This window comes from Lepus europaeus, chromosome 9 (assembly GCF_033115175.1).
Source record: "Lepus europaeus isolate LE1 chromosome 9, mLepTim1.pri, whole genome shotgun sequence".
In the NCBI taxonomy this organism is placed as follows: Eukaryota; Metazoa; Chordata; class Mammalia; order Lagomorpha; family Leporidae; genus Lepus; species Lepus europaeus.
Genome location: NC_084835.1, coordinates 53,634,745 through 53,653,141, shown reverse-complemented (window position 1 = coordinate 53,653,141; position 18,397 = coordinate 53,634,745). Strand labels below are relative to the sequence as shown.

Genomic DNA, 18,397 nt, shown 5'->3' with positions numbered 1-18,397 from the left:
ACACAAGTAGGACCTCTCACCTTCTCTCCAGTATCCTTCCTACCAGGATCTATGATGTGACTTCTGGGCCACAGAGCAGACATGGATGGGTGGGGAGACTATGGAGGGATGTGACTGAAACCCTGGGGTCAAGGGTAGCAGAACTGTGAAGTCAGGGTGTGTGGGTTAGTGGAGGGGATGTGGCCTGCCTGTACCCACCTCTGGCTAGTTTCTGGGCCCTGTATTCTCTTGGCTCCAGCTTGTACCTCCTGTCTCCTGCAGAAACTTGATGAAGCTCTCTGATGAAGGCAGTTCTTGTCAACTCTTAAATCAAGACCACCTAGGTGAGGTATGCAAAAGAGTACCTGATGGAGCCTGCTGGCCATGTGGAGAGCCTGTGGAAGATGCTGCTCTCATCCTGTCCCCTTCAACTTCCCCAGCTCCTCTGTCTGAATGCCCTTTGTCTCTGGCCTCTAACCTGTCACCAGGCCCAGCAACCTCCTCAGTTTCTGCTTCTTCATACCCATCCCTGACTTCTCCTCAGCCACAGGAGCCTTTGCTTCCTATAGAATGCAATTTGTCCTGGCCACTTGCACTTTCCCTCCCCCCACTAAGCTCACCTGATCCCATGGATCATGCTTTACCTCCCACAGCCCTCTCTGCTCCACCACTGCCAGACTCCATTCTGACTCTTTCTCAGTGTCACTCGATGGCATTGCCTATAAGCTCCATTGCACAGAGCTCGTCTCTACATAAGCGCTGGTCAGCATCTTCTATTCCAGTCATCTCAGTCCTTGGCCATTTGGGCTATCCCATCTCAGCCCTCTCTTGGTGGCATGTGGCTGCCAGAACCTTGTGCCTTTCCACAACTACAGAGGGTAAGGCCCAGAAAGAGCATCTTTCCTGTCAGCCATCTGAGGCCTCATTCTGGACAGACCCCCCACATAGACAGATGGAGTCTGGTAGCCCCTCTCTGCTCAACTCTGATAATCAAAAAATTATGGGGATACAAGTCACAAAAAACACCGAGATCAAGGTTTGGAAAGAAACTGAAAAGGATGGTTCGTTCTCAAAACAAACAAGCCCAGAATATCACTTAGATTCTGTGGGGAATATGCTAGCATCACTGGGTCCTGAGCAGGACTCCACAACCCCTCAACCCTTCTGGAAGGTGAAAGAAAAATTAGAACAGCTGCTCTATCCTCAGCAGCTCTCAGCTCCTAAGATCTTGGGGGCACATAATCAGGAGAAATACCAGCAGCTTTTCTGGGGTCTGCCCTCTCTGCACAGTGAATCCTTGGTGGCTGCTGCTTGGATTTCTGGGAGTTCTTCTGCACTGCAGCCTGCCTTGTTCTCATTCAATGCAATCATGAATGTCTATCCAGTTCAAATGCAGGCTAAGGTGTGTCCACTGTTTATGCAGGCCCAGCCGCTGTCTCATATGAAGCCCCAACTCCAATCCTTGATTTCACCCATTCCCCAATTTCAGCACCCACTTCTGGGTCAGGCCCAGCCTCAGTCCAACCTCTCATATTCTTTCTCAACTGAAAAAGCTTCTGCATCCCCGATTAGGGACTGTGGAGCATCTTATGATACATCCCAGAATAAACCCCAATATATCAGCCAAACTGAAATTCAAGACCCAGAATGGTCCTTATTAGAAGAAGAGCTAGGAAATGGGCAAGCTTTGCCCTCTGAGGACCAAAGACCTCAAGTCTGTGGTCTCGTCAATCCCAAACTTTCCCAGGAAAACTGGGAAGACTCTATTCTCCCCAAAAATTTTCCTATCAGCGATGAGCTTCGAGGGCAACTGGAGCAACATATTCACAAGTGGCTGATTCAACACCGCTGGGACTTGCCCAGATGGATTCAAGAGTCTATGGAACTAATGCAGCTTCAGGATGAATTAGCAGAAACAGGTCAGGCAAAGGACAAGCCCAGATGTACACGGACCTCAATATCTACTGGTGAATGCAGCAAAAATCCACAGAAGGTGAGATTCAAGCTAGAGAAGAATCCAAGCAAGAATCTGGCACATATCCTAGGGAAGGCCCCAAAAGATGCATCCAGGGGCTTAGAAGGTTCCCAAGAGAAGGCTCTAGGGGTGCTATCTGAGGAGTCACAGAAATACTTGAACAGGACCTTGAGGAGTGACTCTGAAAATGATATATCAAGAAGTCTAGACAAGAATTATCCAGACAATAATTCTAATGTCCACTTGGGCACAAAATCAGGGCAAATCATTGAGAGAATCACTCCTGTGAGGGTATGCCGATCTGGGCCTGCTGCCAACAAATCTTTTTCTATGCCAGAAACTCAGATAGAAAGCAAAAATGTAGAAACATCAAAAAGTTTGGATTCCAGTGTGGGCACCTCCCAGGAGCTGTCCTTCCTCAATCCGTTCATCCAACAGCTATTGGATGCACATATTTTGAGGAGTTGGGTGAAGCACAAGTGGGGCCTACCACTCAGGGTCCTCAAGCCCTTAAATCTCTTTAAGTTGCCAAAGTTTCAATCTGAATCCCTTCCACAGTTTTCCAGCCCCTCCTCAACTTCCTCTGAATCTAGTGCCAATTCGGCAGTTGATGTTGCCAAAATCCTAGGAAAACCACCACCACCAGGTCCAAAAGAGAAGCTGTTAATAAGTGAGTCCACCCCCACACTGGACGATCTTAACCTTTTCTCCTCCTCTACACGTAGGGAAATTGGGAAGGCCCTGACAGGGATCACATCTGCTGATGACCTCGTGCCTTCTGAGGCTCTTCCGAGTAGGCAGCTTTCTCAGACTTTTACCTATAGCTCCAAGGGCAAAATCCATCAGAGCGAGACTCTCTGGGAGGCAGGGAGAAACAGTACAGATATCCCTTTACTCCCTCAAATGTCTGTTTCCAAAGACTCAGAGGAGCTTCTCTTTAAGGCAGAGGTTGTTAGTGAGGCAGAACACAGGGTTAAGAGAAAGTTAGCAAAGCAGCCTCAAGTATATGCCACTGATGAGTTCCTACCAGATGGTTCCACTAACATGCTCCTTTCTGGAGAAAGTTTGGCTTCTCAGGTGCCCCAGCACCATCTCCATGGTGTGCCTGTTAAGGACATGTTGACTTCCCAGATGCGAAGTGACCTCATGGCAGCAAGAAGGAGCAGCGTGGATCAGAAACACAGGATCCCAAAACATCAGGACTCATGGAAGAGCCAAAGTGAGATGCATGCTTCTACTTACAAGAGTGAGGGCTATAGGAGGCTCGACCTAGAACAGCATGAAGACCAATTTCCAGAACTGGGAACTTCAAAACTCACCCAGGTCATGGATATAGAAGATACCCATGGAAGCGAAAACACTCAGCTCCAGCTGGAAAACAAAGAGGTTCCTTCAGAAACCTGCTTCAAACAATCTATAAGGCAATTAGTCCAGCTGATTTTCCCTAAGAGAAAAATTCCAGGGCAGGCAGATCCTCTGCAAAAATCAGCCAGTGCCCAGAGCCAAAGATCGGTCAAAAAAAGATCACATACGGACAGTACCACGACTGAAGCTAAGGAGCTCATGACAATTGTTGGACAGATGCTGGGGAAGAACAGGACCCCTCAGGATGACATTTGTGCCTCAAAAGTCAGTCAGCACAGGGAAGAACTCCCAACCCCAGTTTCTAAGGGTTCCTGCTGCCATAAGCCCCACTTCCAACCAGAGCAGAGAAGACCAAGCCATGCAGCCTATAATCACCAAGCTACCCTCAAGTGCCAGAGTTGTCCTTTTAGGCAAAAGCAAGTGAGAGACCAACAGACCTTGAAAACTGTGCGATTCAACAAGGAGAGGCAGTGCTTGAGGCATCCCAACCTCTCGCTCCCCAGCAAGGCTGTGTCCCCAGTCAGTCCTTCACAGCATGGGCCAGCAATGCCACATGCCTCAGGCCATCATCCCCATTGCCCAAGGCACTGTCCTCTTCGGGGAGCTGTCTTGTCTGTCCGACCAGAAAAGGACTCCCCAGCTTTCTCTAGTAGGAAAAACATGTCCCCAAGGAAAACTCAGCCCATGTAGAGAAAAATAACTTTTCTCCTGTCAATATATTCAAGATATTTAATGTATCCTAATACAAACATTTTCTTCTTATAACCTGGTAATGGCTTTCATCTGTGTGATATTTGGGTTCTACAAGGGATGGGGCATGGTGGGAGGTTGACAGTGGTGTTAAAACCCATACCTATCCTGAGATCCATCACTGAACCTTATGCTACCATGATGCCATATCAAACCTAAACCCAAAGAAGAACAACATAAAAACAAGATGAAGAAACTAAACATCCTGCCCCAGTATATGATTCAACTCATCATTCTACTCCTTTGTATCTTAAACCTTATGCAATTGTAGGTAACATGTATACAGAGGCATCATTGGCTTAAAAATTCCCACACAGCTGGAAAGTGTCAGAGCCGTCATGTCACATCACACAATGAGTGACAATTTGAATGGGAGGGCACTAAGCAGGAGAAATCTTGGCCTTGGATCTTCTGGTATGCCTGCCCCTGGGCAGCCCCTTCATTTCCTAATAAGGCTGGAATAGAAATTGGGGACATGCTTAGTTCAGCCTTAATGAAATATAGAGGCTTCAACTCAATGCTTCTGTCTCTCATGCCAGAGCAGCAGTGAAGACAGAACTTTTAGATTTCTGTGTGTGTGCAGGTTGCAGGGGCTTCAGTTTGTCTGATGAGAACTATGTCCATCTCTGCCCCCCAAAAATGAAAGGCTCTGCTCATACATCACCCATCTTGGTTTATCTCATCTACATCTACCTCAACTCCAGAGAGGGAGTTCTTGGTGGGTGGGAAATGGGGTTTGACTGTGCAGTAACCTTGACAGAAACTGGACCAAAGGTGTGATATGGGAAAGAAATCCTAAGATGGAGCCAAGGAAGGAAGCAGCTTGACATGAGAGTGCCATTACAATGCAATGAAGAGAAAGCCCTGACTTCCTCCCACCATATACAGGTTTAGAAGACATGGGACGCTGGAGGACGCATGATTCATCCTGGTCCCAGAACAGGATATCACCTGCTTTTGCTCCTAGCATAAACTTGGAGAAACCACCTTTAGCTCCAACACCAAAGGCCAGATTCACAAGCATATACAGCAGATTAGGGAAGATTAATTGCTTATTAATGTATTAGCCAGGATTGCACACTCTCAAAAAGATGAGTTGATAATAGGTAGAAGATGCAGGACTAGGGAACTCTGACATGACTCTTGGTCTGGTGACCTTTATACATGACGTTTATATATACATGCCTCAGAATTGTTGCTGCAGGACATACAAGTATGCAAGGGCTGGGCTTTGGGTCACAAAGCTAGTCTTGCCTGGCCCCCAGTGCTTATCTCATGGATTGGCAGGGGAAGAGGCAGTCAACAGGATTTGTATACATGGAGTCTGAGGTGACCTTCCAAAATGGGTTGAGAGAAGTCCTGGCATGGTCCCTACTGTGTGTTCATTGTGTTTTTAGCATAGGTTTTCTATTTTCTGGGCCTCAATCTATATGGAAAGGCAAAAGGATCGTCATAAAGTAGAGCTCAGAGAAGCCATTTCTCCAGAGAGGATTTTTCATATCATGTCACATGCATGGCATGCCATGGTCACAGCTCCAGAGATCTCATTGGCATGGTAGAGAGACCTGTGCCAGGAGGTGCCATTGAGCAAGATGACATTGGGAGAAGGCTCTGCCTCCCATACCTGTTGGGGTCCTCACATATTGGATAAGGGGCTTTGGTGTGTAGGCGCAATTCCTCAGGCCTGACTGCTGATGGTGAAGGCTTTTTCTTGAGACAGGTCCTATCTCTGGGGCTGGTGATGACTGACACAGTTTCTAAAGTGGGGCCACCAGTAAGAGAAGAACCAGGAATAGCAGGAAGGGCTGGGATCTGGAGCAAGTTCCTGGGCTCTTCTATTGTTCTGTCTCCCACAAGGTGCAGTAAGGCCAGCAATGATGTGATTCACAGAGATCTCCCACAAGAACCTCACAGAGCCATCTCATTCATTGAGACAGCACCCAGGGTTGTTTCAGTGTCACACAGAGACACATGTGGAAACATCCCACAGAGACCTCAAACACCTTTAAAGGACCCCAAGTTGGAGATTTTCTGAAGAGCCCTCTCACAGACACCTCCAAGAGAACCAGTACAGAGACCAAAAGGAGACCACATAGCGACCTCCCGCAGAGAGCTCTTTCAGATTTCACAGATTTCCTATAGTCCCCACCACACAGTGGCCAGCCAGGGAGCTCACACACAAACCCACAACTTCCTTCTGTGGACACCTCATAGAGTCATCCTCAGACAGGGACCTTATCCAGTGACCCCAAGGAAATTATACAGAGGCCGCTCACTGCCCACAACAGACTCCCCACCCTACCCCGCTGAGTCCACTTAGAGACCCACACAGAGACCTCCCATTCTCTTCAAGACATCCCAGATTCCTTCCTCATGGACCACAGATTGTTCAGTCATTGCCCAGAAACCTCCTTTAGAGAATTTGATGCCATTGCACACGGAGAAGGCAAAGGGCCCTCACCCAGAGACCTCCACAGATGTGGAGCCTAACTGTCCACAGAGAATTCACCCAGAAACCTCTCACAGAGACCTCCCACAGAGACTTCATCCAGAGCCCCAGCCCCTCAAAGAACTAGCAAGAAACCAACACAGGGAGCATGCAGGGAGGCCTGGGGGACTCCCACTTCCTCAGTTTCTCAAGGGGGTTTCTTCAGGGTCTTGTTGGGGAGTGAGAGGGCTCCAAGTGGAACTCTGAGAGAAGACTCTGGGTGTCCATGTGGGTGGACTTTGTGGAGCAGCGAGAAGCCTGTGTGTGATTTCTTTGGGGTCACTGGGTAATATCGCTGTCCGAGTACTGTGTGAGGTTTCCATACAAGGTCTTTGTGGGTTTATTTGTGAGCTCCATGGAAGGCCCCTATGTCATGAGTACCATGGAAAGTCTGAGGAAAGTCTCTGCGGGAGGTCAGCGTGATACTGAGTGGGAGGCCTCTATGTGATCTCCATACTGCATCTCTGGGAGATGTCTATGTGAGGGCTCACTGAGAAATCTGTTAGGTCTCTGTGGGGAAAAACAGGAAGTCTCTCCTCTAAGAGGAACCTTACTCAGGACTTTGTGTTGTCCCATGATCTGCATAGATTTCACACAGGGACTTCTCAAAAGCACCTGACACAGATCTCTCTCGGAGACTCACAGAGACCTCTCACAACCTTGTGTTGCCTCAGAGACCTCACTCAGAAACTTTCCTCAGCTTCCAGAGACCTCCCACTCAGAGTTCATCTGGAACTCGTTTGCAAGTCTCAGAGGGAGACTCCACAGAGATTCACTCAGAATTCACATCAGAAACCTGACATGGAGTCCTCATCAAGAGACCTCCCATATAGAACTCAGAGTTCTCACCAGAAACCTCACTCACATAGCCCTCAGACAACTGACACAGAGACCTCACGTCCATCCTCTTGGGAGCCTGAGCAGCCAGCCCTTGACAGAACCCACCCCCCTTTTTTTTGCCAGGCAGAGTTAGACAGTGAGAGAGAGAGACATAGAGAGTTATAGACACAGAGAGAGAGACAGAGAGGTCTTCCTTCCATTGATTCACTCCCCTAATGGCTGTTATGGTTGGTGCGGCGCCAACCCGAAGCCAGGAGCCAGGGACTTCCTCCCGGTCTTCCATGCAGGTGCAGGGACCCAAGCACTTGGGCCATCCTCTGCTGCCCTTCCGGGCCACAGCAGAGAGCTGGACTGGAAGAGGAGCAACCGAGACTAGTACCCAGCGCCCCAACTGGGACTAGAACCCGGGGTGCCAGCGCCACAAGCAGAGGATTAACCAAGTGAGCCATGGTGCTGGCCCCACAGACCCTTCTTAGTGAATAAGAAACCCCTCAGCAAACTGGCAGCACAGGAGGGATTAGAATATTGTGAACATTGCACGAAATGGGGTTCCATGTTGGGAAAAATGCTTCCAAATTTGTCCTTTTATTTACTATTGCCTCTGAACAAAAGAATTATTCTGCATGTAGACTTGTAAAGTTATTTCCTCCACAGGTTTTCATCAGCTTGAACGCAGACTCAAGGTTTAGCAAATCATAAATTATAATACACAGTAAAGCATTGTCAACCTCCAATAAAAGAAAATAACTTAATTGTTTGGATATCAATCAACCACATGGTATCAATGTCACCTTTTTTGTTGGAAACAAGATCTGCACTTGAGATGCATGATTTCTTCATTTTGGAGACAAGCACTTGCAGGGAATGGACACTAGAAATGAAATAATCCAGCAAAGAGGCATCTGACTCATACTGGCCTCCCAGTATTTAACTACGTCATTATTTTGTACACAAGAGTTTACATCAGGTTTTCAGGGTTACTTTTCTTTTTAGCAAGCTATTATCAATACAAAGAATTTTCACAGATGGGTCAAATATCTTTAATATTCCTATCATACCACCTGAAAAATTATACTTCTTAATATTATCTTATTTCTGAAAATGCAGTAATGGTCTGAAATGACATTATTATGCATATCTCCAGGATATGAAAAAGTCCAAATATTCAATTAAAATGGATTAAGCAGATGAACTTTTTATAATGACCCATCATTATTTAACATAATTCTATGAAATGCACACTTAAAATAATGTTTTACTTATATAAGGTGAACAAATTAATGTATTTCATATATTCAGATTTAAGGGCTTAATGATACTTCCTACCCTCCCTCTTCCTTATTTTTTCTTGTAATTTTTACAATGACAAACTTTCAGTTTATAATCACAAGCTTATCCATCCACTAAATAAAGAATTCACTAAGTAGAAAGTAGAAAAATGACTATTCTTTGAGAGTATACACAAAAGCTGTAAACAATAATAAAATCTCAAAATGTCAGTTTTACTCACATATATTACATTTTTGTACTATATATATTAGTTACTACAAATCAGGGATAACGTGATAATTGTCTTTTGGAAATGGCTTATTTCACTAAGCATAATGGTTTCAATCCAATTTGTTGCAAAGGGCAGGATTTCATTCTTTTTTTCCAGTTGAACACTATTCCACAGTATAATCATATCACATTTTTTAAATCCAACTATCAGTTGATGGACATCTGGGTTGGTTCCATATCTTAGCTATTCTGAATTGGGCTGCCTTAAACATAAGGGTACAGGTAAGTCTTTCATATGGTGGTTTCATTTTATTTGGATAAATTCCCAGGAGTGGGATGGCTGGGTCATATGATAGATCTATTTTCAGGTTTCTGAACAATCTTCATACTGTCTTACATATGTTTGTATTAGTTAACATTCCTACCAATAGTGTATTGGTGTACCTATTTCACCACATACTCACCAGCATTCATTAATTTTTGATTTTTGAATTATAGCCATTCTAATTGAAGTGAGGTGGAGCCTCACTGTAGTTTGTATTTGCATTTTCCTGATGGCTAGTGACTCTGAGCACTTTTTCATGTCTGTTAGACATTTGAATTTTGTTCGCAGTGCAGAAGCTTCTTAGCTTGATGTAATCTCATTGTCAATTTTTGCTTTTATTGTCTGTGTTTCTGAGGTCTTTTCTGAGAAGGTTTTGCCTGTGCAAATGTCTTACAGAGTTTCTCTGATGTTTTCCTCTAGTAATTTGATGGTAATAGGTCATAGATTTAGCTCCTTCATTCATTTTGAGTTGATTTTTGTATAAGGTGTAAGGTAGGAGTCTTGTGTGACACTTCTGCAAATGAAGATCCAATTTTCTTAGCACCGTTTGTTGAAGAGACTGTCCTTTCTGCAACAATTGATTTTAGCTCGTTTGTCAAATTGGTTGTTTGTAGCTGACTGGATTAATTGTTGGGGTTTGTGTTCAGTTCCATTGATCTACATGGACATTTTTGTGTCAGTATCAGGCTGTTTTAATTATAACTACCCTGTAGTATGTCTTTATATCTGGTATTGTGATACTTCCTGATTTGTTTTTGCTGCTTAGGTTTGCTTTAGCTTTTCTGGGTCCCCTGTGTTTCCATATTAATTTTAGCATTTTTTTTCTAGATATGAGAAGAATGTCATTGGTATTTTGACTGGGATTAAACTGAATCTATAAATTGCTTTGGGGAATATGGACATTTTGATGATAGCTATTCTTTCAATCCATGGACATGGAAGATTTTTCATATTTTTGTTGTGTGTCTCTATATTTTTCTTAAATGCTTTATTATTTTGTTGTAGAGATATTTTAGATTCTTGGTTAAACTTATTCAAAGGAATTCAAATATTTTTTGTAGATATTGTGAATGGTACTGTTCTTAGAAGTTCTTTCTCGGCCATGGCATTATATGTATGTACAAACACTACTGATTTTGGGTGCTGGTTTTGTATTTTGCAACTTTATCAAACTCTGTTAGGAGCTCCAGTAGTCTCTTAGTGAAAACTTTTGGTTTTCCTATGTTTAGAGGATCATGTCATCTGCAAACAGGGACAATTTAACTGCCTCCTTTTTTTGTATCCTGTGATTTCTTTTTCTTGTCTAGTGGATCTGGCTAAAACTTCCACAACTTTATTGAATAGGAATGGTGAGAGTGAGCATCCTTGTCTGGTTCTGGATCTTAGTGGAAATGCTTCTAATTTTTCCTCATTCAATATAATGCTGGCTGTGGGCTTGTCATGTAGTGTCATTATTATGAAGAGGAATATTCCTACTATACCCAAATTGCTTAAGTTTTTTATTATAAAAGGCTGTTTTTTTAATCAAATGCTTTTTCTGTATCTATTGAAACAATCATATGGTTTTTATTCTTCAATTTGTTAATGTGATGTATCACATGTATTGATTTGCATATGGTGAACTATCCTTGCATACCAGGAAGAAATTCTACTTGCTCCAGGTGAATATTTCTGCTGTGTTGTTGGATTCATTAGAAAGTATTTTATTGAAGATTTTTACAACTATGTTCATCAGGGATATTGATCTATAGTTCCATTTCTTTTTATATATATTTTTCTTGTTCTAGAATGAAGGTGATGCTGGCCTCATAGAAGGCATTTGGGAGGATTTGCTCTCTTCCAGTTGTTTCAAGTGGTTTGAGAAAAATTGGAATTAGTTTTTCTTTAAAAGTTGGCAGAAGTCAGTAGTGAAGGCATCTGTCCTGTGCTTTTTCTTTGTTGGGAGGGTCTTTATTGCTGATTCAATCTCCATCTTAGTTATTAGTCTATTTAGTTTTTCTATGTCTTTAAGACATAGAAAATCTGTTCAGAAATTTGTCCATTTCTTCGAGATTTTCCAATTTGTTGGGTGGAGACTGTAGTAATTCCTAATGATTCTTTTTATTTCTGTGGTATCTGTTGTAACATTCCTTTTTCATCTCTGATTTTACTAATTTGGGTCTTCTCCCATCTCCCCTTTTGCAGCTAGTTGGGCCAATGGTGTATCAAAGTTTTTTTTTTTAACAGCTTTTAATTGCACTGATGTTTTGTATCTTTTTTGCTTCAATTTTGTTTATTTCTTCTTTAATTTTCTAATATTCATTTTGGGTTTTATTTGTATTATTGTTGTATACATCACTAGATTGCTTATATGATGCCTTTCCAATTTCTTTATGTACTAATTGCTATAAACTTACTTCTTCACAATGCTTTTGCTGTATCCCATAAGTTTTGATATGTTGTGTTATCATTTTTATTATTTCCTAGGAATTTTTTGATTTCCCTTTTGATGTTATTCAGTCTTTGTGTGTTTTTATATTTTTTTAGAGTTTCTTTTTTTAAAGATTTATATTGTATTTTTTAAACTTTTATTTAATGAATATAAATTTTGAAGGTACAGCTCATGGATTACTATGGCTTTTTCCTCACCATAATTTCCCTCCCACCCGCAACTCTCCCCTCTCCCACTCCCTGTCCCCTTACATTCACATCAAGATTCATTTTCAATTCTCTTTATATACAGAAGATCAATTTAGTATGTATTAAGTAAATATTTCAACAGTTTGCACCCACACAGAAACACAAAGTGAAACATACTGTTTGAGTACTAGTTATAGCATTAATTCACAATGTACAGCACATTAAGGACAGAGATCCTACATGAGGAGTAAGAGCACAGTGACTCTGGTTGTTGACTTAACAATTTGACACTCTTGTTTATGGCATCAGTAATCTCCCTAGGCTCTTGTCATGAGTTGCCAAGACTATGGAAGGAAGCCTTTTGAGTTCGCTGACTCTGATCTAATTTAGACAAGGTCATAGTCAAAGTGGAAGTTCTCTCCTCCCTTCAGAGAAATGTACCTCCTTCTTTGATGACCTGTTCTTTCCACTGGGATCTCACTCTCAGAGATCTTTCATTTAGGTCATTTTTTTTTTTTCGAGAGTGTCTTGACTTTCCATGCCGGAAATACTCTCATGAGCTTTTCAGCCGGATCCGAATGCCTTAAGGGCTGATTCTAAGGCCACAGTGCTGTTTAGGGCATCTGCCATTCTATGAGTCTGCTGTGTCTCCCGCTTCCCATGTTGGATCGTTCTCTCCCCCCCTTTTTTATTCTATTGGTTAGTATTTTCAGACAGTAGTCTTATGTGATCCCTTTGACTCTTAGTTCTATCATTATGATCAATTGTAAACAGAAAATGATCACTTGGACTAGTGAGATGGAATTTGTACATGCCACCTTGATGGGATTGAATTGGAATCCCCTGGCATGTTTCTAACTCCACCATTTGGGGCAAGTCCGATTGAGCATGTCCCAAATTGTACATCTGCTCCCTCTCTTATGCCCACTCTGATATTTAACAGGGATCACTTTTCAGTTAAGTTTCAACACTTAACATGGATTAAAGACTTAAATCTATGACCTGACACCATCAGGTCATTAGAGAACATTGGAGAAACCCTGCAAGATATAGGTACTGGTAAAGAATTCTTGGAAAATACCCCAGAAGCACAGGCAGTCAAAGCCAAAATTAACATTTGGGATTGCATCAAATTCAGAAGTTTCTGTATTGCAAAAGAAACAGTCAGGAAAGTGAATAGGAAACCGACAGAATGGGAAAAAATATTTGCAAACTATGCAACAGATAAAGGGTTGATAACCAGAATCTATAAAGAACTCAAGAAATTCAACTACATCAAAACAAACAACCCACTTAAGAGATGGGCCAAGGAACTCAATAGACTTTTTTCAAAAGAGAAAATCCAAATGGCCAACAGACACATGAAAAAATGTTCAAGATCACTAGCAATCAGAGAAATGCAAATCAAAACCACAATGAGGTTTCACCTCACCCCGGTGAGAATAGCTCACATTCAGAAATCTACCAACAATAGATGCTTGAGAGGATGTGGGAAAAAAGGGACACTAACCCACTGTTGGTGGGAATGCAAACTGGTTAAGCCACTATGGAAGTCAGTCTGGAAATTACTCAGAAACCTGAATATAACACTATCATACAACCCAGCCATCCCACTCCTTGGAATTTACCCAAAGGAAATTGAATTGGCAAACAAAAAAAGCTGTCTGCACCTCAATGTTTATTGCAGCTCAATTCACAATAGCTAAGACCTGGAACCAAGCCAAATACCATCAAGAGTAGACTGGATAAAGAAATTATGGGACATGTACTCTATAGAATACTATACAGCAGTAAAACAATGAAATCCGGTCATTTGCAACAAGATGGAGCAATCTGGAAAACCTCCTGCTGAGTGAATTAAGCCAGTCCCAAAGGGACAAATATCATTTGTTTTCTCTGATCGGTGACAACTAACTGAGCACCAAAGGGGAAACCTGTTGAAGTGAAATGGACACTATGAGAAACAGTGACTTGATCAGCCCTTGTCCTGACTGATGATGTACAACTTAATATTTATCCCTGTTAGTATTTTTTTTTGTTCTAGTTTTAATACTATTGGTTGAACTCTGTAATTAACACACAATTATTCTTAGGTGTTTAAATTTTAACTGAAAAGTGATGCCTGTAAAATATAAGAGTGGGAAAAAGAGAGGGAGGAGATGTACAATTCGGGACATGCTCAATCGGACTTGACCCAAATGGTGGAGTTAGAAACGTGCCAGGGGATTCCAATACAATCCCATCAAGGTGGCATGTACCAATGCCACCTCACTAGTCCAAGTGGTCATCTTCAGTTCACAATTGATCACACTGATAGGTCTAAGAGTCAAAGGGATCACACAAACAAAACTAGTATCTGCTAATACTAACTGATAGAATCAAAAAGGGAGAGAACGATCCAACATGGGAAGCGGGAGACACAGTAGACTCATAGAATGGCAGATGTCCTAAATAGCACTCTGGCCTCAGAATCAGCCCTTAAGGCATTCGGATCTGGCTAAAGAGCCCATGAGAGTATGTTATGCATGGAAAGCCAAGACACTCTGGCAAAAAAACAAAAATAAAAAAACAAAAAACAAAACAAAACACCTAAATGAAAGATCTCTGCGAGAGTGATCCCAGTGGAAAGAACAGGCTATCAAAGAAGGAGGTACATTTCTCTGAAGGGAGGAGAGAATTTCCACTTTGACTATGACCCTGTCGGAATAAGATCGAAGTCAGCAAACCCTAAGGAGATTATTGATGCCATAAAGAAGAGTGTCAAATTGTTAAATCAACAACAGGAGTCACTGTGTACTTTCGTCTCATGTGGAACTGTCCTTCATGTGTTGTCCAATGTGAAGTAATGCTGTAACTAGTACTGAAAAAGTATTTTTACACTTTGTGTTTCTGTGTTGGTGCAAACTGATGAAATCCTTGGTTAGTATATACTGAATCGATCTTCCGTATATAAAGTTAATTGAAAATGAAGAAAAAAAACTTGGTTTTAACTTGGAAATTGCATAGAAAATTAATCATTTTTTAAAAAAATATCATGTAGGATCTCTGTCTAATCTCTGACCTAATGGAATTTACGCTCCTGGCTTCTACCTGGCCCAGCCCTCTGCGGTTGCAGGTACCTGTGGTATGAACCAACAGATGAAATTTTTCTGTCTTGGCCTCTTTCCCTCACTCCCAAGCGAAGTGTGTGTGTGTATTTGTTGTTAAGTGTGCAGTCATGTATGCAAGAGAAATTTATAACCAGGAACTCAAATATCACCCCCTTTTAGCCTAGAATATTGAGAAAAGTAAAATTTTTCTTGATGCTTGTCATAGACAATATTTGAAATCTGAAAACCAACTTTATGGAAAACTATAAATATACCTTATAATTTTGACATTTTTTAACATTCAGTCCAATATTAACAAAGTGAAAAATAATATTTAGTAAAATAGAATGTATTTCAAAGTTACTTTCAGGAAGCTGCAGAATGGCTAATGAATGTTTCTTCCTAAGCTTGCAGTGTTAATTGTGTATATGCTCCCTTCTGTGCTTCTGTTTTTTCAAAGCCCTTAATTAAATTTACTCCATCAGCCACTTGTTCTTTGGCCTCATGTACTTACTGGCCATCAGGATGGAGCAAACAGGTGGACCAAGATGATGAGCATCTTTGATTAAATCTCTGAATTTGGTTGATCAGTAAACCATCTTATTTATAAAATACCAAGACATTCCAGCAAAGTATCTCCTTGAATGAATAGGGTCATACTTTTCATATTTGTTTGTCTTAATAGGTCTGATGATGAATTTTGATGTACTCAGTGGAATCTAGCTCAAACTGGGCAACATTGTGATTGAGGACATCAACATGCTGGTCCTGGCTGTGCATGATCTTTTTTTTTTTTTTTTTGACAGGCAGAGTGGATAGTGAGAGAGAGACAGAAAGGTCTTCCTTTTTGCCGTTGGTTCACCCTCCAATGGCCACTGCGGCCGGCGCATCGTGCTGATCCCAAGCCAGGAGCCAGGTGCTTCTCCTGTTCTCCCATGCGGGTGCAGGGACCAAGCACTTGGGCCATCCTCCACTGCCTTCCCGGGCCATAGCAGAGAGAGCTGGCCTGGAAGAGGGGCAACCGGGATAGAATCCGGCGCCCCAACCGGGACTAGAACCCTGTGTGCCGGAGCCGCAAGGCAGAGGATTAGCCTGTTAAGCCACGGCGCTGGCCTGTGCATGATCTTAAGATATTCTTCCTTGAAAATTACTGCTGGCAAAATTATATCACCTTCTTTTTGGAAATAAAATAAAATAATCTGGTTTCATTCTTCCAAGAGGCTTTGCATTGTCTGCCACTTGGTTTTATGAGAATAGTAAAATGTGCCTGGTGTGGTATGCTATATGCATATCAGTAAACAGTTTCTGTTCCTTCCAAAATCTTACCTTCAGCTAACTCTTCACTTATCATCACTTGTTATTCTAGAACTGGTGGCATGTTTGATCATACTTTAGCCACCTCAACTGCCTAACAACCTCTTTCATCCATGTGGGGGACATTAGCTTATAGGTTGCTGGCTTCAGTACTTCTTTAAGCAGCTTAAAGTATTCTCTAGGTTCAAGCCTGTCATCTCCATGAGTATGCTTTGGACTTCCTCACCCATAAATCTGAGCTTCCAGATTATGTCAATCCTTTACCTCCATTTTCCTATGATACAACTGTGTCTTATCCAGAATTGGGAAGGAGGAGACATTATGGTGGCCATATGGAAGTTAAACATGGAGGTGCCATGAGCTTCCCAAAAAGCCTCAGAAACAGTTGTTTAAAAAAGAAGTAGAACTTGAAATCCATTCATAGGAAGCGTTTTCAAAAAGTTCATGCCAAAATGTATCATGAAAAAAATGATACATGGAATTTAAGATGTGCAGTGTGATAGTGTTAGATATGTGCATAAGCAAATTAAACCATCCTACAGGTTTTAAAAAATATCTGTAAACCCCAAATATTCCTGTTACCCTTTGGCAAAATCCATATCTACCCATTCTGTCTCTATAAATGATTGCACTTTTTGGCATTCTACATAAATGGAAGTATGTGTATACTCTTGCTTATCTGGATTCTTTCATTCACCACAATTATTATATGTGTAACTAGTCCATATTAATTGGTTAGAAGAATGATATACTTTGAATACACCACAATTTTACATTCACCAGTTGATGAACATTTGTGTTGATTATAGATTTTTGTTATTAGAAATAAAGTGGCTATGAGTCACTTGGAAGATATATCTCTCTTTTCCTTGGGGTAGACATACAGGAATATAACTTTTGGAACAGATCATGGCCATATGTTTATGGTTTTAAAAATTAGATTGCCAAAATATTTTGCAAAGTACCTATAATGTATGATTTTATATAACCATCAATAATGTATGAGAATTCCAGTTCCTTTACAATTTCATCAACACTTCATATGGCCATTCTTTTTTATTTTTAACATTCAAATAAGTGTGGTGATATAAAGTTTGATTTGCATTTCCATAACGACTTGTTACCTATACTTACACCAATATATCTTTTTCAGTGAGATGTCTGTTAAAATCTCTTGCTCATATTTTTAAAATTGGAATAATTGTTTCTTTTTATTACTTTAAGAATTTTTATGTATCATAAATATAAATCTGAAAAAAGTTCTAAAATTTCATTGTTTTTAATTGAAAGGCAGAGAGACAGAAGGACAGAAAGAGAGCTTCTATCCATTAGTTCACTCCCAAATGCCTGTTACAGCCAGTCAGCCTGGACAAAATTAAGGCTGGAACTCAATCTGTGTCTCTCATATGCATGGCAGGGACCCAAGTTCTTGAGTCATTATCACCTGCTGCTTCTTAAAGTGTGCATTAACAGGAATCTGGCTCAGAAGTAGAGGAGATGGGTTTAAACCAGGATGCAGGTGTCCCAAGCAGTGACTTGACTGCTGCACCAAATACCTATCCCTGAATACAAATCTTTTATCATATAAAATTGTTGAAAATATTTTACTTTTGTCCATGGCTTTTAAATTCATGTGATTAGGGGCCAGCACCGTGGCTCACTTGGTTAATCCTCTGCCTGCGGCGCCAGCATCCCATATGGGCGCTGGGTTCTAGTCCAGTCGCTCCTCTTCCAGTCCAGCTCTCTGCTGTGGCCCGAGAAGGCAGTGGAGGATGGCACAAGTGCTTGGGCCCCTGCACCCTCATGAGAGACCAGGAAGAGGCACCTGGCTCCTGGCTTTGGATTGGCACAGTGCCGGCTGTAGCGGCCATTTGGGGAATAAACCAACGGAAGGAAGACCTTTCTCTCTCTCTCTCTCTCTCACTATGATTCTACCTGTCGAATAAAAAAACCCTAAATTCATGTGATGATTTCTTAAAGGCCAAAATGTTTCTTCTGTTTTCTGTCAGAAATTGTTTTATTTTAGTTTTCACATTCAAGTCTGTGATGCAATTCATGTTAATTATTTTAATATAGTGTAGTGATGAGAGTTAATATTCATTTATGTTTTTTTTCTGCAATCTATTGTGTATTCCATTTGTGCATTTTTATGC

The 18,397-nt window shown here is 41.6% G+C and overlaps 1 protein-coding gene and 1 pseudogene across 1 annotated transcript; one reads left to right on the top strand and one right to left on the bottom strand.

Annotated features, from left to right (window-relative positions):
• Nucleotides 1-268: 268 nt before the first annotated feature.
• On the top strand, nucleotides 269-4,009 carry LOC133766266 (spermatogenesis-associated protein 31A3-like). Its single transcript, XM_062199972.1, has one exon. The coding sequence runs from the start codon at nucleotides 269-271 to the stop codon at nucleotides 4,007-4,009; it is 3,741 nt and encodes a 1,246-aa protein (XP_062055956.1).
• An 11,323-nt stretch (nucleotides 4,010-15,332) lies between these two features.
• LOC133766265 (small ribosomal subunit protein mS22-like) lies at nucleotides 15,333-16,474 on the bottom strand (annotated as a pseudogene).
• Between the last annotated feature and the right edge of the window lie 1,923 nt (nucleotides 16,475-18,397).